The sequence below is a fragment of the Equus quagga genome, chromosome 14 (assembly GCF_021613505.1).
Source record: "Equus quagga isolate Etosha38 chromosome 14, UCLA_HA_Equagga_1.0, whole genome shotgun sequence".
NCBI classification, from domain to species: Eukaryota; Metazoa; Chordata; class Mammalia; order Perissodactyla; family Equidae; genus Equus; species Equus quagga.
In genome coordinates, this window is record NC_060280.1 from 36,541,432 (window position 1) to 36,567,384 (window position 25,953).

A 25,953-nucleotide genomic window follows, 5' to 3' on the forward strand; every position below is an offset into this window, starting at 1 on the left:
GGTTGGGAACACAGACATTTTCGGAGCTGGAGCCGCCACTGCCGCCGCCATTTTGTGTCTGTGGAGAAAGAAGCTTCTGTGGCGGCTGGAAGTGGACGGAGATCACCAGTGAGACGGCGGCGTTTCATACCCGAGGTTCCCCCTGTGTCGTCCCCCAACCCCCCTCCGCGGTCAGCATGTGGTGAAGCCGGAGCCGCGAGAGAGCCGGGGAGAGGAAGAGGAGTCGGAAGGGAGGCGGGGTGTCGAGAGCGGCTTCAGCTTCAGCTGCGGCGGACCTCGGAGGGGGGCCGCGGCGCAATGTCAGAGCAGACGCCGGCCGAGGCCGGTACTGCGGGGGCCCGGGAGGACGCCTGTCGGGATTATCAGTCATCACTCGAAGACCTGACCTTCAATAGCAAACCGCACATCAATATGCTGACCATTCTAGCCGAGGAGAACCTGCCCTTCGCCAAGGAGATCGTCTCTCTCATCGAGGCCCAAACCGCCAAGGTTTTTATACACCCCGCAGCCTCCTATTCTTCTAATACTCCCTGATTTTAGTGTCAGCCTCATCCCAGGTCTCGCTTCCATCCAAAGGGGGGACAGTGTTCCTTCTCTCCAACCCTCCCCTTCCAACTCAGGTTCGGTCTTTGGCCCAGGCTTCGAGCGTGGGCCTCTTGGGGGGAGGGAGTGGGGAGGATAAAGGGTGGAGTCCCACTTCCGCTTACCAGCTCCCTATTTAGGCCACCGCATTGTATGTCCCGACACACACGCTTTGAATAGAGCCCTTTGGGGAGGGGGAGACTTAAAGGCAGTTTGTGGTGTGGGGAAGTAAGAGTTAAAAGCATTTTAACCCCGTGGGAAGGTGGGGAGTGGTGGTTCTCCCCTGTGCCCCCTCCCCCGGTCCCCTTTTGAGTAATTGTGCTCTGTGGGTTGGAAGGAGGTGAAGGGGGACCTGGGAGCGAGCTGTTGGTCGGTGGGAATAGGGAATTGGCCCCGAGTGGAGCAGCCGCCTGTTAGGAGCCCAACATGGCGCCTGAAAAGCACATGATGCGAAAGGGAAGAGAGGAGAATCCATTCCCTGCCAGCCAGGCAGCTGCTCACACCCGTCAGCCCCATTTTGGGGTGGGGGCGGCTAGATAGAACTTTTAGTCTCCTGTCGGAGGGTTTAATTTGCCCCAAAATACGGGAAATTGGGGTTGAGGGTGGGGTTTGGGTGGGGGAGGAGATCTTATCCAACCTGTAGGTGGAGAACTGGCCCACTGGGTAACAAGTACTTGTAGGCTTTTTTTTTGAAAAGTTGAGTCCCTCCTCCTCTTCCTTTTCTCTTTTTTTCCTCCCTTCCCTGATAGTGAAGACGTGCTTTTCTTCTCCCCTTGACAGAAGTGGTCCTCTGCCACCCTATGTTTCCCTGTAGTCCTCCTCTTCTGTGGATTCATGTGGGAGCGATATGTCATTTAAGTAAAGTTACTGTTAAACTTAGTTATCTTAATGAGTTTTAATAGCTTCCCAGTACTACGTTTTAAGTTATTTTTCAAGCTTGTACTTATGGTTTAGTTTTTTCTAGTGTTAGTGATTGAAATTATCAGGATGAGCCTCCTTTTAGCAGAGTGAACCCCTTTTAAAAGGCCACTTTAACAACAACCACCAATATATTGTTTAGAGGCGGTTTCTGTCTAGTGTAAAACTGAGTGGTCTGACTCTAATAAATGGTTTTGAAATGTGTGACTGGTATTATAAAATTTGTGAATAAAACATATAAAATATGTATTTGTCTTTTTTATTTACCTTTGTAAGGTGTAGAATCTGTTTCCAAGACTTATTTTTATCTACGTGGTTGTGTGTTTTAAACAAAAGTCTTTAAGTGACTTGGGTTCATTCTTCTTTAGGTTCCATCCACTCTTTTGGGTAAATCTGTTCACAAGATACACGGTTTCAGGTAGACCTTTCATACCTTAATTTAAAGAGGACAAAAAGTAAGGTTTTTTTTTTCTTTTAAAGGGCCCAACAAGTTAGTCATGCTCAGTCTGACAGCTAAAATACAAGTCTTCATTCATCTTTTCCTGTGAATGTCTGTTTGAAACAGTTGTTCTTTTTTAAAAGTGAGATTTAAAAAGGAAGCATTCCTCATACTCGACATCCTTTTTATTGATACCACAAACATGTTGGACATGAGAACTTAGTTTTTGCCTTATTGAAGGCTTAACTTGACATTGAATGCCTTTTAAAAAACAACTGCACTTGCGTTTAAAAAAAATAACTGATTTTTAAAATCTAATTATCTAGTGTTTTGGGGATTACTAATATTCCACAGAGCCTAATATTTAGCAGCTCAGGTTGTCACTCAAAGAACAGTTTCCTTGCTGGTTTTTAATGGATCCAGAAGACCTTTGAGAAGTGGAAACTAAATGCTGAATATAGTGACCACATTAAAATTTGTGTTTGTGTATGGCTACACAGAGTGGTGAAAATAGACGGACTATTTGCTGATAAAAGACCGCTGAAATTTTTTTGGCACACGGTTCCTGGTTATTTTTGTAAATCCAGATTGAGGGAAAGGTGTAAAAGTCACTTGGGGGGAGTATCTTATTCCGGGTTGGGGTTGAGGGTGAGGGGAGGGATTTTTCTGTCATTTGGTAGCAAACTGGCTTGATTTTGTGTTTTTGGAGGTGAATGTTTGTGTCCTTATCTGGCATCTCAGCATTACTAAACGTAAGGATTCACACCTAAATTGACTCCTCCCGTGAGGCAGTAGTAGTGAAAAAATATTACATATAAGGATTCACTTGTACAATAAAAAATTAGCCTACTGAATAGATTTTGGTTTTAAAGAAAGCCTGTTTATCTTCGTAAGTACAACAGTGACTAAAATGGTGTAAAACACGACATGGTAAGATGAAGACACAGCAATAAAGCATTTGACATGTTGGTACTTAATAGTTTACCCACATGCAGTGGCCTTGTGAACCCTTTATTAGGTAGTACCGTAAAAGACATTTTTCATACCAAGTTATTCAGAGGTTTCCTTAGCCAACTTTGGTTGTAAGGGTCTTAGCAGAAGCAAGAGCACTTCCACACACTTGTATGGGAAATTGGTTTTGTGAAATATGATGGCATTGTGTACTGCAGAACTGTGAGCCTACCCTAGCTACAGGTAGCTATGGGTAGGTTGTTCAGGGTTAAGATTCCTATACACATGGGATGGGTAAATGGGTTTTTTTTTTTTTTGTTTAAATCATGGGTGCTCCTGTGGAGTCAGAGTTAACACTTAGTTTGTATGGTGTGTCTTAATGCTCCTCGACAAGTCTGTGAACCTGCTGATGCTTTCTGGAATCTTGCTGTGCCTTCTAAAAGCCAGTGATGGGTAGGCATTGCCGTTGAACTGGGCAACATTGCTTTGCTTTGGAAAGGGCCACCTGTATCAGCGTCACCACACTGCCTCTGCACAAATTTAGAACCTCTGGTTTGTGCATGTCAGAGGAAAAATATTACGACGGAGAGTCCTCGCTGTGAAGAAAATCTTCAGGACAAATCCTGGTTTCCAGATTCAAGTTCAACCTGGTTTAACATGACTCAGCGGCTGCTCCATCCGATTTTTCTTGTATCAGTGACAACTTGCACCTTCCTGTGTGTTCATGTGCAAGTTTAAAAGTGTTTTTTTTTTTGCCATTAACTTCATATGTGAAGTGTACTTAATTTCTTTGTTCATTGGATTATAGAGAAGTAATCCTAATGATTTTACAGGTAAAAAAAGCTTCATAGATTTTAACATATAAAATATGCCTGTGGAAATTAGGGTTTCTGCCAGAAGTCTGAAAACTTAACGTCGTTGAGTCCTAGGTACACCATTATAAATTGATGTGAGTCACAAAGTTTACACTTGGATAACAGAAAATAATCCTCCCTCCCCCCCTTTTTGGTCACTTAAAACACAGGTCTTTTTACCATATGAATCTGAAATTCCATTGTGTATTGAGTGTGTGTACTGGAGATTATGGTTTTTCTATCTGGTAATTCTGAGCTTATTTTGTATGCTCAACCAAAGATCATTGTAAGAGATGAGAATTTGAACACAAGTTTCATAAAGGTTAATACTCAAAAGTATTTAATATCAACAGAAATAGAGGTCTGTATTGTAGATTTAAAAACTCACTTTAAGAAGTAATTCTTTGGTGGCAATTCATTATACTAAACTTCTCAGTTTCTTTTTATTACTTCAGGCTCCTTCCTCAGAGAAGCTTCCCGTTATGTACCTTATGGATTCTATCGTGAAAAACGTTGGAAGAGAGTATCTCACTGCCTTTACTAAAAATCTAGTTGCAACATTTATTTGTGTGTTTGAAAAGGTATATATGCATTTAGAAACATTTGAATTTTTAAAAAATGTTCCTGATTAAATAAATATTTGTCTTTGTGTTGGGTTTTCTTGGGTGGTGAAATGTTTTATTTTCTTGGACATTTGTCAAATACCATGCTAAAGTTAGTGTTTTATGTTAAATTTTTAGAGCAGATTCTAGAGGTTTTACATTATCCATTCAAGAATAGATGGACTTGTGTTTAGAATTTTTTGCTTTTTTGAATTGAGTTTGTTAATTTGATTCACGATCTGTTCATCACTTAGAATATGGGCAAAAAGACCTGAAGCTATCAAGAGTACTTCTGATTTCATTGTTTAGGTTTTTGGTGCTAGGCTGTTGATTATTCCTATCTAGAAAATAAGCATAATCCCTCAGTGTGTCTCAATTTGTGATTGATGTGTGAGACTTTTGTTGTGACTTTTTTTTTTCCTGGAAATATTTCCTCTTTTGTTACTTTGTTCAAGTATTTATTTTTTATGTGAATGTTCTAGGTATGTGTGAATGGTCGACCAGTTAATTGCTTTAGGTTATTTTGGAAACACCACCCCTCCTCCCTTAGTGTTTAGAAGAAAGTCTTGTTAGTTTCTGTACCTAGAGATTGTAAATTCCTTCTGTAACATTGTATCTGGTAGTTTGGTTAATACAGTGTTATGTTGAAGAGGAGGGATTTGCGAAAGTAATTGTCTTCCTGTCAGGCTTTATCTTTCACACTAGGTATAAGTGTGAAAGATATTTATAAGTTATTTAGATTTAAAGATTGTTTCCTAACGAAAATTGGTGGTAGTTCTTATATTTTGGTAGATGCACTTGGGTCTGGAGAAATCTTATAGTTGTCAGACTTGGAGGATTGGGATTACTTTGAAAGAACTATTCAGTATCAGGTTTTACTTGTTTGTTAAACAGAAAATGTTTAGTTGCTACTTGAGTAATTTTTTTTCCTTTAAGTTCTTGGAGAAAAGAAATACTGCTAAGTAAGTATATGCAGATGAAATTTGGAAAGCTGTATTTCACATTGTATTCAGGAACTTGTTAATTAATAGTGTACTGTAGACTTTTGTTACATACTGCTTACTTGAGTCTAGTCTGAGAAGCAAGTTTTGTATTATAGAAGTTGGGGAGCTAAAACCACCTTTTGGTTTCAGTTTCAGTATGTTCAAATTCAGGTGGGTGTTTGGTAAAATACCTTTACTAAATCTAACTGGGCCTTAACACTATAGTTGATGAAAATGACCTTGTAGTAAATATAATTATTATATAAAGACTCAAATATAGTCAAGGCTTTATTATTCTAGAGTTGAAAGTCTAATTTAGTTTTCCCAAGTACTAGGTTTCTCAGTTGGCCGATTTAAAAAATATTGTTGTTGTTCTGCCTATCACAAGCTTGAGCAGATATTTAAAATGAAAGCTCATCAGTGGGTAAGATTTTGTGTATTTCTGTTATTAAGGTGCCTTCCATACCCCAAACAGCTTGTTCCTAGGTACCAACCGTATTGTATTGCAGAAGATTGGTTAGTAAGATAGTTTTGTCTTAATTTTAACTTTGTACTACCATGTAATTAATTTTGAAAATTTAAGCCATCAGATAAACTATTTTCTAGTTGTTTTATGTTTTTGTCCAGAGTAAGACTAGAATTAGGAATACTATATCAAGCCCTAAAATTTGGAAACATTTTGTACTTTTAAAAATACAAAAACTTGCCTAGTTTGCTTTCGTGAAGGCTAGGTCATAATAACTTTAATTTTCTAATTTTTTTTGAGGGAGAAATTTATTAACTATGTTTGCAAACCAAATATACCTTAAATAAATTATTACTGTTGTATTATTTACGAATGAGCAGTATGTGTGCTATAGTGAAGTAGAAAGAGATTTATGTGGCTTTATACTTAATAATGCAAAACATTCTATAGTAACTTAACAAGCCATAGAATTGTTTTGTTGTTCTAGGTGGATGAAAATACTAGAAAAAGTTTATTTAAATTACGTTCCACATGGGATGAGATATTCCCTTTGAAGAAACTTTATGCCCTGGATGTCAGAGTCAATTCGTTAGATCCTGCTTGGCCTATTAAACCTCTACCCCCTAATGTGAATACATCTAGCATCCATGTGAATCCTAAATTTTTAAATAAATCGGTAAGTTTTAATATGAGTGATACATAACTAATACTTCTAACTATCAAATTTTGATTTCTCTAAAATTTCTTGCCAGAAAGAAATATCAAGAAGCCCCTGTATGGAATCAGTTAAAAAAATTTTTTCCCCCTCAGGTTCATAGTGCATTTAAAATATATCTGCCTTGTTTGTACTTAGGGTTTTTAAATTCCTGGAAAGTTTTCTGTGTGCTTTTAAACATGATTGGCCATTGAAGATTATGGATCTTATTTACTGAGAGATAAACTGATAATTTTTAGTTCCCCCTTAGCTTCTTTTTTAGCTATGATATATATTTTTTAACAAATTATTTTTTCTTATAGCCTGAAGAGCCTTCAACACCTGGCACAGTGGTCAGTTCCCCTAGCATCTCCACTCCTCCAATTGTTCCTGATATACAAAAGAATCTTACCCAAGAACAACTAATAAGGCAGCAGTTACTGGCAAAACAAAAACAGTTGTTAGAACTTCAGCAGAAAAAGCTGGAGCTTGAGCTAGAGCAAGCTAAGGCACAACTGGTAAGTAGTGGAGATTTGGCATTTTAAATATTTTAAACCTGTCTTCCAAAAGAGAAGTAATTATTTTATATTTGAATTGTATTAACATGTTACTCTTATTAATACTGTATTCTTTTTCCACTTTTATTTTTGCAAATTGATGTATGTATTAGACCAAAATTTTGTATCCTTATTGTAAAACTCACTTGAATATAAACTGTGTACTATTTTCTTTCAAATACTTTTCTATTAGATGGCTATCATAAAATGTCATCTTAGTTTTTTAAAATAATTATATCACGTGGACTTAATATCAATCCCAAGATGGTAGGTGTGTGGTGGCCAATGTTTTTGCATAATCTTTAATGTTTTATCAGCTTATGCTTTATGAGTGGAAATCAGATTCTTAGAAGCCTTTGGAAGAAAAGCTATCACAAAATTAAGGAGGCCGGGAAGATTATATATTTCTATGCATGATTGACCTTACACTAAGTTATTTTACTTAGCACTTGAACTTATTTGAGAGTGAGGAGGTACAGGAAGGCAGAATTTTATAAGTTCATTATCAGTGCTGCTTTGGAAGGAACTCAATTTTATGACATAGAATTTAGATGGAATGACTCTTTGACTCCTGTGCAGCTGGAGTGCAGTGATTTATTTAGCAGTTTTTTAGTAGCAGTCCGGCTCAGATTCCTGAATAATTAGGAAGAGGGAAGATTTTTTTTTCATTCTACCTAGAGATTATATTATAAAACCCCAAAGTAAAGGACTAGTAACAGGCCAGATAAATACACAAACTTTCTCTTCTTTTCATTTTAATGTGGACTTAAACACTAGAAGTATACAGTGTTAAGACAGTCTTGAATAAATGAATTTATTGAATAAAGCATTATATTCTTTAGTTTTCAATTTCTAGGCAAATAATCTGCATGTTGTATAGTATTAATATGAACATTTATTTTGTATTTCAGGCAGTTTCTCTTAGTGTTCAGCAGGAGACATCCAACTTGGGTGCTGGATCTGCACCATCCAAATTACACGTGTCACAAATCCCCCCCATGGCAGTTAAAGCTCCCCATCAGGTTTCTGTGCAACCTGAGAAAAGCCGTCCAGGTCCATCCTTACAAATTCAGGATTTGAAAGGAACTAACAGGGATCCCCGTCTTAATAGGATGAGTCAACATTCTTCTCATGGAAAAGATCAGAGTCACAGGAAAGAATTCCTAGTGAACACATTGAACCAATCTGATATTAAGACAAGTAAAACTATACCCTCTGAAAAACTGAATTCATCCAAGCAAGAAAAAAGTAAATCAGGTGAAAAAATAACCAAGAAAGAACTTGACCAGTTAGATTCTAAATCTAAATCTAAGTCTAAATCACCATCACCTTTGAAAAACAAATTATCCCACACAAAAGACTTGAAAAATCAAGAATCTGAAAGTGCAAGGGTGTCTGATATGAGTAAGAGAGATCCAAGATTAAAAAAACATCTTCAGGATAAGACTGATAGCAAAGATGATGATGTGAAAGAGAAGAGAAAAACTGCAGAAAAGAAGGATAAAGATGAGCACATGAAATCATCTGAACACAGACTGGTTGGAAGTAGAAATAAAATCATAAATGGCATTGTACAAAAACAGGATACAATAACGGAAGAATCAGAAAAACAGGGGACAAAACCAGGGAGATCAAGTACCAGAAAGCGATCAAGATCTCGATCACCGAAGTCTCGGTCACCAATTATACATTCTCCAAAGAGAAGAGATAGGCGGTCACCCAAAAGAAGGCAAAGGAGTATGTCTCCAACCTCGACACCCAAAGCTGGAAAGATTCGCCAATCAGGAGTTAAGCAATCACATATGGAGGAGTTTACGCCACCTTCCAGGGAAGAAAGAAATGCTAAGAGAAGTACTAAACAGGATGTTCGAGATCCAAGGCGAATAAAAAAGACTGAAGAGGAACGACCACAGGAAACTGCAAATCAGCATTCTACAAAGTCAGGCACTGAACCAAAGGAGAATATAGAAAATTGGCAAAGTTCCAAGTCTACCAAAAGATGGAAATCTGGTTGGGAAGAAAATAAAAGGTAGGATGTTAACATTTTTAGTCAAGTAGAATAATATGTACATTTTAAAATATGGTATTAATTTAAAAATTGGATAATGTTTAGCAGGTGTTAGAATTAGTGCTTTGTTTTTCCATTTAATTCTTAATAACCCTATGGGTTAAATACCATTATTATTCCTATTTTACAGATAAGAAAATTGAAGTTTAGAAGGTTAATCTATCTAAGGCTGCAGATCTAGGACATGCAAGAATCAGAATTAATATCTGATTTTCCTGACTTCAAATTTTGTGCTCTTAATCAATTAATTAACTTTTATGGTTACATATATTCGTTTGAACCAGATCCTTTGAAAAGGATCCTTAAATATGGTCCTGAGTATTTAAAAAATTTTAGGAAGTAACGTACTGCTTTTATGGTTTCAGCTTACAACAGGGTGATGAACATAGTAAATCTCCTCATCTAAGGCACAGGGAGAGTTGGTCAAGCACTAAAGGGATCTTGTCACCTCGAGCCCCAAAGCAGCAGCATCGATTAAGTGTAGATGCCAATCTTCAGATTCCTAAAGAGTTAACTCTTGCAAGCAAAAGAGAATTACTGCAAAAGGTAGTTACTATGATCCCATGTGGTCATTGTTCTCCTTTGTTTAAGTTTTTTTTGTACGTACTTTGTGTATTTAAAATATTTGATTTCCTTTTATCACCCTTATGCAGACGAGTGAACGTTTAGCATCTGGTGAAATTACACAGGATGAGTTCCTTGTTGTTGTGCATCAAATTCGACAGCTATTTCAGTATCAAGAAGGTAAACATAGATGCAATGTACGGGATAGTCCTACAGAAGAAAATAAAGGTGGATTAAAAAAGAAACCTCTCTTATCTGATGCTGAATTAACCTACTATGAACATAAAGCAAAACTGAAAAGGACACAGGTTCAGCATTCATTTCCAAGACTTGATCTCTTAGATCCTGATATTTTTGACTACCCTTTGACTGATGCCTTGTTGTCTGGAATAGAATGTGAGCCATCCAAAACTAAACATGCAAGTAGGAATAGTGGAGCACAGTTTGACAGAAAAGAACAATTTAGTGAAAGAGCAAGACGTCTTTCTCCTATATCTGGGAGTCGTACTTATGCTGAGAATCTTTCACCCCATGAGGGCCGGAGAAGACATGACGAGCAAGTCTCTGCTAAAGGTAGAAAAAGTTAAATCAGATTATGCCTATTGAATCACACAGCAGTGAAGGGAAAATGAACAAGCTAAGTGGGGATGGATTTTTGTGACTGTTTGGACTACCAGGTGTTTTTTGTTTGTTTTGTTTCTTTTTTTTCCCCTCAAAGGGAAGGGAAGGGAGCTAATACTTATAAAGCCAACTGTGGTCAGGTACTTTACTAGGTTCTTTATGTATGTAATCTGATTTAATCCTCACAACAACCCAATGAATATATATTATCCCCATTTTACAGGTAGGAAACAAGACCAGAGAGGTTGAATAACTTGCTCTCAAAGTCAAATAATTAGTAAGTTGACAGAATGGGGATTTTTTACCCAGGCTTGTCTGTCTCTAGAGGGCATCCTCTTATCTGCTACTTGATGCTGTCTCTTGCCTCCCCTCTAATAAAGTGAGATAGTTATAGATATGTTTTTGGATATACATTTACATGAATTTAGAAAGATGATTTTAAGATAATTTGATATAAATTCAGATGCAGGGAAAATAATTTCTTTTTTCTTTTTAAAAGGTGTACGAGAAGAGCAGAGATCGCCATTCAATGATCGTTTTCCACTTAAGCGACCTAGGTATGAAGATTCAGATAAACCATTTGTAGATAGCCCAGCATCGAGATTCGCCGGCCTTGATACAAATCAGCGACTTACAGCTTTAGCTGAAGACAGACCATTATTTGATGGACCTAGTAGGCCATCAGTAACGAGAGATGGCCCAACCAAGATGATTTTTGAAGGACCTAATAAATTAAGCCCTAGAATTGATGGACCTCCTGCACCAGGTTCTCTTCGGTTTGATGGGTCACCAGGACAAATGGGGGGAGGTGGCCCTTTGAGATTTGAAGGACCACAAGGTCAGCTAGGAGGTGGGTGTCCTTTGAGATTTGAAGGTCCTCCAGGACCAGTAGGGACACCTCTGCGGTTTGAGGGGCCAATTGGTCAAGCAGGAGGAGGTGGTTTTCGGTTTGAAGGTTCCCCTGGTCTGAGGTTTGAGGGATCTGCAGGTGGTTTGCGATTTGAAGGACCAGGGGGCCAGCCTGTGGGTGGTCTCAGGTTTGAGGGACATCGGGGTCAACCTGTGGGTGGTATAAGGTTTGAGGGACCTCATGGTCAGCCTGTGGGTGGACTTAGATTTGATAATCCTCGAGGTCAGCCTGTAGGTGGACTTAGATTTGAGGGGGGTCATGGCCCATCAGGGGCTGCAATTAGGTTTGATGGACCTCATGGTCAGCCAGCAGGTGGGATCAGATTTGAGGGCCCTTTGCTACAGCAGGGAGTTGGAATGAGGTTTGAGGGCCCCCACGGTCAGTCAGTAGCTGGTCTGAGGTTTGAAGGGCAACATAATCAACTCGGTGGGAACCTTAGGTTTGAGGGTCCACACGGTCAACCAGGGGTTGGGATCAGGTTTGAAGGACCTTTAGTCCAACAAGGAGGTGGAATGAGGTTTGAGGGTCCTTCCGTACCAGGAGGTGGCCTGAGAATTGAAGGGCCTCTGGGTCAAGGTGGTCCGAGATTTGAAGGTTGTCATGCTTTAAGGTTTGATGGACAGCCAGGTCAGCCATCACTCTTGCCAAGATTTGATGGATTACATGGTCAGCCAGGTCCTAGATTTGAACGAACTGGTCAGCCAGGCCCACAGAGATTTGATGGACCGCCTGGACAACAGGTTCAACCAAGATTTGATGGTGTACCTCAAAGATTTGATGGTCCACAACACCAGCAAGCATCAAGGTTTGATATTCCTCTTGGTCTTCAAGGCACACGATTTGACAATCATCCTTCACAAAGGCTTGAATCAGTATCTTTCAATCAAACTGGTCCATATAATGATCCACCTGGCAGTGCTTTTAATGCCCCATCCCAAGGACTGCAGTTCCAAAGACATGAACAAATATTTGATTCACCTCAAGGACCAAATTTTAATGGACCACATGGCCCTGGAAACCAGAATTTCTCGAATCCCCTTAACAGAGCTTCTGGACACTACTTTGATGAAAAGAATCTTCAGAGTTCTCAATTTGGAAACTTTGGCAATTTACCTGCTCCAATAACAGTAGGAAATATTCAGGCATCTCAACAGGTAAGCCTGTTGTAGTCACTCTAAAACTATGTTGTATGCAGATATGAACCATTTTTAATGTTTCTAGGGCTTGAGGAAGGTTTTCAGGACATAGTTCATTCTATAGATTGGAAAGTTTTTAATGTACTCCAAAACTGCCCATGCTAGGGAAATGGGATGAGAGTCTTTTGGGGCTGAGATTTATAATTTAAATCCAAAATTGATCTTAGCTCTTCCAGGATCTAGAGAAATCTCATTCTCAATCTCTCTCTCTGTCACACACACACACAGTTTTTATTTTTAATAGACTTTATTTAGATTTTAGAGTAGTTTCAGGTTCACAGCAAAATTGAGATTTGAGGTACAGAGATTTCCCATATACCCCTTGCCTTTACACATACGTAGGCTCCCATTGTTTTTTATTTCGGGCTTCAAAGCTAGTAAAATGTTACACACTTGTGAATGTGTTTCATAGACCTCTGCTACATTGTAGAACTGTTGAGCCCTGATAATCTTTACGTAACCTAAGAGCTAATTTTTTAGACTTGACTTTGATTAAGAACTTCCTTAGACTGAGTTAAACAAACAAATAAGAAAATCAAATTGCCCATGCTTTACAGTCTGTAATTCTTTTTCTCTCTCCCTATTTTTTACTAGCTTTCCAGTCATTCTAGTCAAATACAGTTGTTTAATATTAGTGTGAACACAGCAAACTTATGACTTACCTCCCAAATGTATTCATTATATCACCTAAATATGTACAGTTACCTGTTTGTATTCTTTTGCACGAGTTCTGCATACATTTTAAAATGCATATTGAAGTAATTTGCTTACAGTTTGTGATTAATTCAGTTGCTATTTAATGACTATTTTTGCTTGCCTGCTGAAATTCTCTTGGGGTAAATTTACTTTTTTTCCATGTGGTAGAACTTTCTTACTAGGAAAAATTCACTTTATACTAGTAATATTGCATGGAAGAAAATACAAAACAAGAAGAAATTTTAGAAGCACGTTATAAGAATTATTGATAGAAAGCTGTCTTCTGTTCATATCCAATGGTTTCAAAAAACAATTGGCCTGCCTAGTTAGAGTTACTCTGTTGTATGTTCTTAAAAGAAATGATACTCTTATTGACAGATACTCTAGAATGGGACTTGACTTAGTCTTGTTCCTACATTATACAAAATTGGGGTTTTTATTATGTATACATACCATCAAAAGTTCACATGGATACTGAACAGGCTTATAAATGGATATTTGTTTACATAGCAGCAACGTGTAGAAGTCCTACCTCACTATGGGCTATGAATATAGTATTTATATGCCTGTATAGTACTTGTTTCATGACTTTATTTTTTAACATTCCCTTGATGTTTTTTACAATCAACTTTGTAACCCAAAGTATGATGTCCAAGCAGGATGATCACAAAGGAGTTCAGATTGCTAATTAAACCATACTTTTGATATCTGGAAAGGAGTCAGGTCAGGAGTTCTGGCCTCAGCTTTGCTGCTAACTAGCCATTGTGATGGTGTATAGGTCACATCTTTGGATGTCACTTCTATTTGTAAAATAAGGGAAAGCACCAGCAAGGTAAAGTGATTTGTATAAGGTCACACAGCTAGTTCTTGGCTACGTTATATTTGCATGGTATCTTAAAACTTTTCAAAGATGCGGCCCATCCATTCTGAGTTCCTTATAGTTTTATGAAACAGATAAGGGGAGATGTTATTGTTCCTTTTTGTGGAAAGCTAGAAGTGAAGTGACCCAGTTGAATTACACTTGTAAATCTTTATTATCCGAGAAACCAGACCTTGCATATCTAAATATTTTTATGTGATTAGAATGTTAAAGTTTTACTTAAAATATAAATATGTTCTCAAAACCAAGGTTTCTCTTAAAGGTTCTGACTGGTGTTGCTCAGCCAGTGGCATTTGGCCAAGGACAACAGTTTTTACCAGTTCATCCACAGAATCCTGGAGCATTTGTTCAGAATCCTTCAGGTATGTACTTTCTGAACTTTGTGTTTTTCAAAAGACAAATAATGTTTTGTTGCATAGCTACCTTGTCAATTTTAGAAAATGACAATTTTGAGAAGGGATATGCAATTTAGAGAAATTTACTCAGGCTGGATGTTTTGTTCCCTTTCTGAGTCTGTTTACATTGTTGATGTGTATTCACACTGACCCTGTTTACAACTAGAGATGGTTAGCTAGGACTTGTAGACCATAAAAAAAGGGAAGGAAACCTCTTGGGTGGAAGCAGGAGGGTAGGGTAGGAGTGTGACGTTTGTTTTGAGGTAAAATGAAATAAATGCCAAACCTCAGAAATCTCAGTTATTTGATAGTTTGAGTTTTTGTTTTGTGCATATGTGTGTGATGATCCAGTAAACATTGAGTACTGGGAACATCGCCTTATAAAGTTGATTCATTCATATGTTTTTATGGGCACTCAAATAATAGTACACAACATATGAAAGGAGAAGTAGAAAAAAACTTCTGTGATTCCCTAACCAGGTCCCCTGATAAGTGTCTTTGTTACTAAGGGGTGAGGCATAACAGTATTGTTATGGATACAATAACAATATTGGATATGAGGGCTTTAAAAATGAATTTCACTTTAAATATGTGAAAAAATGGGAAGTATATAAATTATGGTGATTTATAAAATAACTGCAAAGTTAATGTATTGAGAACCAGCCCAATCAAATTGTTGTGGTACTTGCTTTATTTCTGAATTGTTAAAACCAGCCATCTTCAAAAACATGGTCTAGCATGGCACTATTCAGTTTACATATTAAGGGAGTTTTCTAAAACTTCTGAAATAATTAGGAAAGTCCTAGCCGAGCTTTAGTTTATGCATTGGTTTTTATACTGTGTCATCACAAGAAATTCATTCAGTTAATTTGAAAACTTTTTGTTTTTAGTGTCTAGATTGACAGTTAGTATTAATTAATATATATTTTTAATGTTTTTTGTTGTCACTGTAATGAAAAGGGAAGGAAAGCATTTGGGATCTAAAATCAGAAGACCAGGGTTAGAATCTCCACTCTGCTACTTTATAGGTGGGCATGGTATAAGCAGTTATCGTCTCTGAGGTTTACTTTCTGACTCTGTAGACAGGATATGATAAAGGTCAGTATTTGCCTAGGAAATTTTTTATTTTTAAGAAAATCAAATGAGATAGTCTAGTTGGCCCTGTGTACTGTTGGATTGGCATCCACGGATTCAACCAACCTTGGATCAAAAGGCCTATGATGGTTGTATCTGTACTGAGCATGTAGACATTTTTTATCATTATTCTCTAAACAATATAGTATAGCAACTATTTACATTGTATTAGGTGTTATAAGTAATCTGGAGATGATTTAAAGTATATGGAAGGATATGTGTAGGTTATGTGCAAATACTACACCATTTTATAGAAGGGACTTGGCCATCTGTGGATTTTGGTTATCTTCAGGGTCCTGGAACCCATCCCCCATGGATACCAATGGACGACTGTATATACAAAAATATTTTCTAACTTCTAAAGTGCTATATTATTGCATTTTCCTTTAGAACTCAGATTTTCTTATTGAGTAGAGGATTTGTTGTATTGGGGTTGGTGAGATAGTGTGCAAAATTTTCTTTTTTGTGTGAGATAATATACAAAAACTGCACATTTTGTTTTTGCATTTACAACCTTGGGGTGTATGTGTATATATGCAGGGCATAGCAGTGTCACAGAGGATATCACATCTTATTCCCCTGGGTTGGAGGCATTGAATGTGATGTTAGGTATGCCTTCCTTCTTTAACTTTCTACTTACTCTTTTTTTTTTTTTTTTTTTTTTTTGCTGAGGAAGATTAGCCCTGAGCTAACAACTGTGGCCAATCTTCCTCTTTTTTTTCTTGAGGAAGATTAGCCCTGAGCTAACATCTGTGCCACTCTTCCTCCACTTTATGTATGGGGTGCTGCCGCAGCATTGCTGACAAGTAGTGTAGGTCTGTGCTCGAGATCCAAACCCGGGCTGCTAAAGTGGAGTGTGCCAAACTTAACCACTATGCCATGGGGCCGGCCCCAAGTTCTCCTTATTCTTAAAGAGTTGTGAAAAGTATTTGATGTTCTCTATTCAGCTTCTCTCAAGGTTTCTTCTTTAAGTTGAAAGTGAAAACACCCCTTTCCTAGTATCCTGATCATTTGCTGTATGTTAGTCATTGTGCCAAGATGAATTTAATAAGGTTCAATCTTCTAAGAGCTTTATAGCGTGTAGTAGGGTCTATTGACTTCTTTTTCAATTTTATTTTTTGAGGAAGATTCTCCCTGAGCTAACATCTGTGCCCATCTTCCTCCACTTTATATGTGGGATGCCTGCCACAGCATGGCTGGACAGGCGGTGCTTAGATGTGCACCTGGGATCAGAACCACTGAACCCTGGGCCACCAAAGTGGAATGTGTGAACTTAACCTCTGTGCCACTGGGCTGGCCCCTGACTTCTTTTTCTTTTTTATTTTTTTTTTAACAAATACTGTATATAGTGCCAAACACCTCCATGCCTTACAAATATTAATTCATTAAATTGTGATAACCTTAGGTAGGAACAGTTATTACCCTTTTACAGGTTAAGGAAACTGGGGCATGGATAAGCAACTTGATCAGGTCACACAACTAGAAACTTGAATTTCTAGTTACAATCCCAGGAGTCTGGATCCATAGTTCATGTTCTTGACAACTAAACGTGGCTGCCCAACACACATGTGAATGGCTAGTTATGACTCTTAGACATATAAATAGCTAAATCTAATGAAAAGTAAATGTTAAACTAGTGTGTGGAATGCTATTGTAATTGACCAACTGTTGAGGTTGATTTATTCATTCATGTATTCAGACATTTCACTTCAACATAATATTAGCTATTGTGTACAAAGCACTGTGCTAAGTGTATAGAGTATTATGCAGTGATCAAGGGCAGGGATTATGTGTACTGTGGATGCAAACTGAATTTCTGCTATTAAGAGGACTTTTTAGTGGTTCAGAACTCTTTTCTAGAGGTGTAGTGAGATGCATAATAGTGACATGCAAATACATTAAAACATGTTCAGTTAAAGAGTTGTAATTATTAGAATAGTGCTTAGCAAAATATATAATTGGATTGATTCCCCACCAATGAGCTTAAGGAGAAGATTATTATCCTTATCCTCATTTATTCAAATTATTGAAGCTTTAGTAAGCCTAACACCTGTTCAGCAACAGCCTGAACTCCTTTGCAAGGGCAGTAATTCCACCAAGGTCAGAGGGGCAGGTATACTCCGCCACATGGCTCATCTCCCTGCATTAGCTTCCCTGGGTAGTCATGGGGGCGAGGGAGAGGCAGGAGTACTTCTACTTAGGCTTTGAGTATTTTTTCCCCTAGAAATCTCTGGTAAGAGATGGTACTCTACTTCATCTATACAAAACTACTTTTCCCAATATGCTTTGAAGATCAGGAATAGAAAATTAGAAAGTTGGACCTAGAGGTGGTGCTGCATTGCATAGAAGAGAGCATGAGGCTTTCTGTTCTCTATTCTTTTCTTTAGCCTGGATTTAATTAGGCAAAAGTAGGTAATGCTGGTTTTCTTAGATAATACATATGTCCTTATAAAGTGTCGGTGTTTTCAGTGTTAGTTTTCAGTATTTGTCCTAGAATATATTTTTAAGAGGTGGTGATTTGCTTACCTAAATGAAAAGTTTCATTTTAGGAGCTTTCGAGATAATTACACTCATCCTTAACAAGATTTTGTCCAATTTGTTGATAGGACATCGTAAGAAAACTTTGAAAAATGCTTAGGGTAATTTGCATCTTTAAGTTCTACTTTCATTTTAAGAATGTTATTTTTTTAAAGGAGCCCTTCCTAAGGCATATCCTGATAATCATCTCAGTCAGGTGGATGTAAACGAATTATTTTCAAAACTGCTAAAAACAGGAATTCTCAAATTGTCGCAGCCTGATTCAGCTACAACGCGTAAGTCTGGTTCTATACTTCATCTACACAAAGCTTCATTAAGTTATAAAGATGTGTGATATATAATGATGTAAGTTATGATAAAAGTTCTTACAATAATTGAATTCTTAGGTATAGTTTTTGCTTTTTGAATATCAAATATAATTGGTTTATAATGAAATTCTTTTTAAATTTTCTAAGATGGAACTATTATCTTTATAGCAGACACTGTTTGAATTAACTAACATTCCTGCAAATATTATGTGCAGAATGTTTACTAGTTCTATGTTAATTTAGCCTTTTAAAAATAGTTTCAATATTAATGAAATACAATTTGAAGATTGACTTTTAAGAGATCAGACCAATATTACTTATCAAAATAATTATGTTAGGTTCCTTGGCCAGTAAATGTATGATCAGAAACACTGAATAGACAAGATGGGGTTCTCTATATGCTATATATGCACTATAGTGTTCCCCTCTAAAGAATACATGGAGAATGGTATTGAGAAATTTGTATGTTTCTTTTCAATTGAAGAAGTAAATGAAGTTGCTGCTCAGCCTCCCCCTGAAGAGGAGGAAGATCAAAATGAAGATCAAGATGTTCCAGATCTTACCAATTTTACAATTGAAGAATTGAAACAGTACGTAATCTAATCTTCTTTCTAATTTTTTAAGATAAAAGGGACAATGACTTTAATAACAGTGGGCATTATTACTAGTGCTGTTCCTTTTACTCCTTACTGTTTTAAAATTTAGAAAGCCTGATTTCTTTTTTTTTTAATGTAGTGAAATATATATAACATAACATAAACTTTAGGAAGCTTATTTTTAAATCCCCTTTTAAAATATCTCTGCTGCACAAGTATTTAGGCCAAAAGACCACCCCCAAATTTCTGTTTTTTTTATATCTGCGTTGGTACAGCAAATATAGGGAGTTTAAATATTAGGTATTGATAATCACTCTTGTCTTAATTTTTATCTTCATTTTCTCTTAATCATCATTTTTCCTGTTTGATATTCTTAGGCTTTTGAAGTTTAAGAAAATGAGATTTTTGTAGTCTAGTATTTAAAATTTTTAAAAAGAAATGTTTTCATTTTATAAGTAATGCATGTTCATTGTGAAAAATTAGTAAATACAAATAAAATCAAAATAAAATTACCTACAGTTCCCACCTTACTGATAACCACTCTTAACATTTGGTGCCTATCTTACGATAATTTTCTATTGCCTATATTACTTACATAAAAAAAAAATCGATGCTGCTTTATGGATTCATTATATCCTTATGAGTACTTCGTAAAAAAATAGAACAGCTAATGGGTTTCACCCTTCTAAAATCAATTCTTCTTTTCAAAGTAATACTATCACATAGTTAAAGCTCTATACTGAAAGTCTTATAATACAGGGTTTATAATAAAAGATGGCATCCTTTTCTCCTAGTACTACTCTTCACTCAGAGGCAACCATTTTTTAACTCTTTTAACTATGGTTCCTGGCATTTACTTCTCTATTAAAAGATACATAATTTTCTGATTTATCGTATTTCTTGATTTATCACATTTAGACGATCTCTTTAACTTCCTGACAGTGAAGATTTAGCTAGCTTTTTTTTACTATTCTGCCAACTCTCCCCCATACAGTCATAAAAGCAGTTTTCATTAAATCATTATTCAGTATTAATGTTATGACTCTAAATATTTCTTTTATTTGCTGGTGTACAAGGTACTAGTGTACTGTGCTTTGCTTTAGTCTACTATTAAAAAAATCTTTTTAGGAGTTAATAATTACCCTGTTTGTTCATGTACTTGGTCTCTATACCTACTTCTTTCCAAATAGGGAGCCTAGAATTTTAAAAACCGATTATTGCTGACGTCAGTTTCCGATTAGTCTTCTAAGTTTTCTTTTTAGTTACCTAGACTATTATGATTTCTTCTGTACTTCTTTCACTGTCTTTTAGACCAGGTGGGGCAGTTGAGTTATTCAGAACTCCAAAGATCTGGAGAGGTGAAATCTAATTGTTCTGTCATATGCACCTGCCATGTCCATCTTGATATTGACACTAATCTAAGAACAGGCAAACTATTGCCTTATTAATTAGCAGATGATCATTCCATTTTTAGCTAGAAGGAAATAAGTACCTGGGTCAGGCCTGTCAATAAGAGGATAGACTCCATCTTCTAAAATTCACTGAAGTTAAGGTAAAGAGAATAACATTGATCTTTGGTTATTAACTGTTTCAGCCAACTTTTGGCTGAAAGATTATTTTGTCACATAATAATGGCTTTACCATTATTAAAATATGGAAAACTGAAATATTTATAAATGCCTTTTTTTTTAAAGGCCATTAAGCCACATTATTAAAACTAAGGATTATTTCTGTGTTTTTCAAAATAGACGTTACGATAGTGTTATAAATCGACTGTACACTGGTATTCAGTGTTACTCTTGTGGAATGAGGTTTACAACATCACAGACAGATGTATACGCAGATCACTTGGACTGGCATTATCGGCAAAATAGAACTGAAAAAGATGTTAGCAGAAAAGTCACTCATAGACGTTGGTACTACAGTTTAACAGTAAGTAATCCATATGCCTCCGAACTATGTTCTAGCTTTTAAATTAGATCATTCTAAAAGTGTATTGTTTAAATGATTGCTGAGAGCTAACTTGTGAATTTTCTGAATAAAATTGACCCCTCAAACATAAAAGGTTTTTTAAATAAAAGAAATTCGAAGAGTATGTATTTGCTTTTTGTTGAGATCAGAGTGGGACAGAAGTTTCTTCTATGTGTAAAATTCCAAGTTTCTGTGACTGATTTTTTCTTTGTAAAAAAATTATACATGGAATTTATCAGGTAATGGAAAATTAACCTTAAGATCTTAATTGTTTGGTGTCTATTATGGGGTTCAAAGAGAAGGTATAATTTTAAATAATCCATATTAAAGCATATTGTAGAAGAATGTACCCTTATCTTTAAATGGCATTATATTGAAGATATGCAATAGAAGTTAAGAAATGAAAATATTCTTCCTAAATCAACTCCTTTTAAGGACTGGATAGAATTTGAGGAAATAGCTGATCTGGAAGAACGTGCAAAGAGCCAGTTTTTTGAAAAGGTGCATGAAGAAGTCGTGCTCAAAACTCAGGAGGCTGCTAAAGAAAAGGAGTTCCAAAGTGTACCTGCTGGGCCAGCTGGATCAGTTGAGGTAAGAGCATGTTAAATTTTCTACCTGTTCATGCTCCTCACTTCCTTTAAGTAAATAATCATATCACTTTATTTACATCCTTCTTTTAGTGATTTTAAGATTTCTTGTAAGCTTTACTCTTCAATTTTACTCTTATGATCTGGCTTTGGGTTTCATAACCACTGTAGTTAGATAATATCAGTGACCAACAGCAGTGAAACGTTAACTATTTTTGCATGGAAGAATGCTAAATCCTTAGAACTTATTTTGTATCTATATTACATATTAAACATTATTTAAACTTTCAGAAAACTCTTAGATTCCTTCCTCTACTTAACAAAATGTTTATATATTTTTACTTAATGGGATTAGATGTGTTCTATTATATAAATTTCATTTATATGATTCTATTTTAGAGTTGTGAAATCTGTCAAGAACAATTTGAACAATACTGGGATGAGGAAGAGGAGGAATGGCATTTAAAAAATGCTATTAGAGTGGATGGAAAGGTAATTTTCAGTTCTTTATTAAGGAAGTGTTAAAATTAGTTTTTTTTGTGGGGATAAGAAAAATGTTAATTGTTTTTTGGTTTTAATAAAAAACAGCATTTCTAAGGTATTGGACTTTAGAGTCCTAGAGTGAGTTGGAAGGGATCTTAGCAATCATCTAGTTCTGTACTCATTTTGTATGAGAGGTTGCAGAAACCCAACACTAGGTCTTTTGAATCTAGTCAGTCTTCTTTCTCCTAAAACCACACTATTTTGATTCTGAATTTATATTTCATCATCAAAATTGTTACTGTTTTGAAAAGATACCATGTTATCTACTTAAATGTATAAAGCAAATTTAAAGAGAAATGATGAAAATTTTCTTTTTACCCATTTTTACTACTAAATGATTTTTGTCGCTTTTCCAAAGATAGCTGTCTTCTGATTTAAATTAAAACAGAAAATCTTATCAGAATAGCCATTAGGAATGAAGATATATGTGAATACCTACTTACTATTCTTTTTCTTTTTGCTTCAGATTTATCATCCATCATGTTATGAAGATTATCAAAATGTAAGTTCTTTTTGGTTAGTGTTTGTTCTCATTTACATTAATGAATTCTCTTTTCAGTTTTTATTTTTTTTGACATTTGTATTAATAGAATACCAGATCTATGCAGAACTTAAAATCACATGCCTTCATATCAGTTATTTTTTACATCAGAGAAATATCATTAACCTGATTGAGCTGTTTTTGTGTTTTTATGTAGCATTTAGATTGTTCACTAAATATTATTGTTAGATTGATAGCATCTGATTTAAATTTTGAAATTTCTGTATCACTTCTTGTATTCTGTTCACCTGAATCGTGATGTCTTTTACTAAAGCACTAGGCCTAGAGAAAATGTGAGGGAAACTGGAGAAGGATCATGATGAGAATAGGTTTCTAGAGTTATGGGTAGCATTTACTGCTTTTTTACATACTCTCTCAACCATGTAATAGGGAAATAATTTTTAAATGATCACACATACAATCTGAAAACGACATCAGTCTCTTGTTTTGAGTTCAAATTTTCATATGCATAGAGTGACCATTCTTTTAAACCAAACAATGGAACATACTGTTCCACTGTGTTCTAGAGGCAGTTTGGAAAATATATTTAGGTAGTCAAAAGACTGGACTTTCTAGGATGTTTTGATGGCTTGTGGGGATTTCCAAAAATCCTGTGAATGTGTGAAATTAGGAGTCACAAAAGTCCCAGGATATATGTAAGGGACTATCATCTATGTGGGGTTAAATATAGAAGCATGTCTAATCAACTTGTTTTGGCCTTACATTAGTTACTGTTTTTTTTTGTTTAGCTCATTGCTGAGTATGTGTTAAATGCTCAGTATACATTTTATTATTTGGCTGCCTCTATGGTATGTTTTGTGAGGAAGCAGGTATTTTAGTTACATTTGTTATATGTATGTTTCTTTGCCCAAACAAAGGTCTTATAGAACTAAATGTCATTTAATGTGATACTTTTGAACTTTAATCAGTACTTATAGGGCTTTTCATTTTGTAGACATCTTCATTTGATTGTACACCATCTCCCAGCAAGACACCAGTTGAAAACCCCTTGAACATTATGTTGAACATTGTCAAAAACGAATTGCAGGAACCCTGTGAAAGTTCCAAAGTTAAGGAAGAACAAATTGATACCCCACCAGCTTGTACAGAAGAAAGCATTGCAACACCCACTGAAATTAAAACAGAAAATGATACAGTTGAGTCAGTTTAAATAAAATGAGAAAGGTATGTTTTTCTTTTTTAAAAAAGCTGCTGTTGGATCTAGAAGGTGAAGAATTTTTTATGTATATATAGACATATATCTATATAAATTGTCTGGCTGAGGCAGGGCCTTCAGCTATCATTTGGTTAATAAATACATTTTAGTATTTGCATTTCCTACTGCCTGCACAGTTTCAGGTGCTTGTTGTGTGAAAGTTCTGTAGATGTGTGCAAATTTAACAAAATGAAATTGTATGTGTAAAAATGTACGATTTTCACTTGCAAAACTGTAAATTATAAATAAAAAATATTTTTGCTATCCATGGAGTGTAATATTTATGCACACCATCAAATAAAGACAGTGTTTCTGTACTTTTTATTGGGTGAAAATGGAATTAAACAGCAACCTCACATAAGATTTTTTTTCTAGTAGCTTCCCATGATCAAAGAAGCAAAGTCTGAAGTTTTATCCTTCAAAAGGGGGTTGTGAGAGCACTGCAGGACTTTTCTCAAATAGAAAAGCCAGATTTGAAAAATTTTTAAAAACAAAATAGAACATATTTGCATATATACATATATATATCTCCAGCTATAGAGAACCATCCTGATGTCCATTTTTGAAAAGTATCTAATGAAGCAACTTTTATTCTTGAACTTGGACACTGATGCCATCAAACGATTAATAAGTATGTTTAAGTACTAAAGGTGATTTTTTTTAAATGACATTTTTCAAATTGTCAAACGATTTAATGCAGATGAACATATTTCTATTTTAAGTTACAGGGGAATCTGTAAGAATGTCCATTTGAAACATGGTTAACCTTTTTCCTTTGTTGGTTTTGACTGAATTAGATGGATACCATGAGATGTTAATATTCATACATGTAATAAATAGAATGATGAAGAAACTTCCAGTTTGTATCTGTTTATTTCTTGAATGGCTTTAGAATGTGACTCTCTTTTCTGTCTTTCATTACTGGTCTTTAAAACATGAATGTGGCACCTGCTATGTGCCAGGCACTCTGAGATGTAAGATTAATCTATTGGAGGAGACAGGCATATAAAACAACGGAAGTCAGTTTGTTGAGCACTTACTATGTGGTAAGCATTGGCAAACTTTTTACGTATATTTTCTCTGGTACTTACAAATAATCCTCCATAGTAGATGGTATCCCCAGTTTACAGACGAAATTGAATCACTGAAAAAGTTGTGGAACAAGAATGTGAACCTGGCTTTGCTTCGTTTTATTCTATACTATTTCTGCAATTAAAAAAAAATACCCTAAGATAAATGCTAGGATAAACAGGCATACCAAACTACCTCGAGGCGGGTTAAAGTAGACTTTATAGAGGTGGTGATATTTGAGTCTTGGAAGGTAACTAGGAGTGGAGTCCACATTGGTGAGAAGGGTATCTATGGAGAATGAACCGCAAATGTAAAGGCTTGAAAACACTTCATGTGTTTTCAAAATTAATTTTTATATGGTTAAGACTCAGTTTACTTTGACTAGGAAGTTATGAAGAGTCTTCTTGGTGATGCTAAAGAATTTGTATTACACTGATGACCATGGGAGCCACTAGAAATGTTAAACAGAAGTGACACCCTATCTGCATCTGAGGTTTTTTTTTCCTTAAAGAATCAACTGAATAGAGATTATGAAATTCAATAGAGAGGTCTAGTACGAAAACTGCTAAGTGTCCATGCAGTATGTAATAGTTGAACTTATGAATACATATGAACATGTCATGGAAGGAAGTGCTCGGGTCTGAATCCAAACGTGGAGGCAAAACTTCCTGTTATGCCTTTTTCTGGGGAGCCATCCATGGCTTTTATCAAACACTTAAGTATGTGACAAAGGGAGAGTGACACTCAAGCCTACAACATACCAAGAGTATCCATATAGAGGGAGAAGGTCAAGGACAAGTCCCTGGGGAACAAATATTTAAAGTCTGTAGGTGAGAAGGTGAGAAAGAAGCACTATTGAAGTTAAAATAGGAAAAAAAAAATGCGGAAAACAGTGGTAAGATCGGAAATATTCCCTGAATATTTCCTAACTACTGACTGAAGAATAGTTGAGTGTGGGTGCCAAGGGCAATTGGAATGGGTCAGGTGGGTGAGAGGTGACAAACTAGTAAGTTACTCTAAGATTTAACTGGAAATTAAATTGTAGTTAGAATGAAACAAATAGAGATATCAG

At 36.1% G+C, this 25,953-nt stretch overlaps 1 protein-coding gene across 2 annotated transcripts; it reads left to right on the forward strand.

The window, feature by feature from the left end:
- PCF11 (PCF11 cleavage and polyadenylation factor subunit) lies at positions 1-24,074 on the forward strand. 2 transcript variants are annotated; one of them, XM_046684978.1, is made up of 16 exons: positions 1-489; positions 4,200-4,325; positions 6,283-6,471; positions 6,813-7,007; positions 7,958-9,075; positions 9,480-9,660; positions 9,768-10,251; positions 10,799-12,363; positions 14,244-14,343; positions 18,204-18,323; positions 18,841-18,946; positions 20,701-20,884; positions 21,359-21,514; positions 21,910-22,002; positions 22,520-22,555; positions 23,550-24,074. In XM_046684978.1, exons 1-16 carry the CDS (start codon positions 298-300, stop codon positions 23,763-23,765), a joined length of 5,061 nt encoding a protein of 1,686 aa, XP_046540934.1. In that variant the 5' UTR covers positions 1-297; the 3' UTR covers positions 23,766-24,074. The 2 variants fall into 2 exon arrangements, with proteins under 2 accessions (XP_046540934.1, XP_046540935.1); XM_046684979.1 differs by having other exon boundaries at positions 9,768-9,858.
- Positions 24,075-25,953: the final 1,879 nt, after the last annotated feature.

What these genes read in the sequence shown, in the direction of transcription:
- PCF11 (XM_046684978.1), top strand. Translation starts at nt 298, where the DNA reads ATGTCAGAGCAGACGCCGGCCGAGGCCGGTACTGCGGGGGCCCGGGAG. An exon ending in CTAAATTTTTAAATAAATCG is followed by an intron (nt 6,472 to 6,812) that starts GTAAGTTTTAAT and finishes TTTTTCTTATAG; the next exon opens with CCTGAAGAGCCTTCAACACC. An exon ending in GCCTGATTCAGCTACAACGC is followed by an intron (nt 18,324 to 18,840) that starts GTAAGTCTGGTT and finishes TTTCAATTGAAG; the next exon opens with AAGTAAATGAAGTTGCTGCT.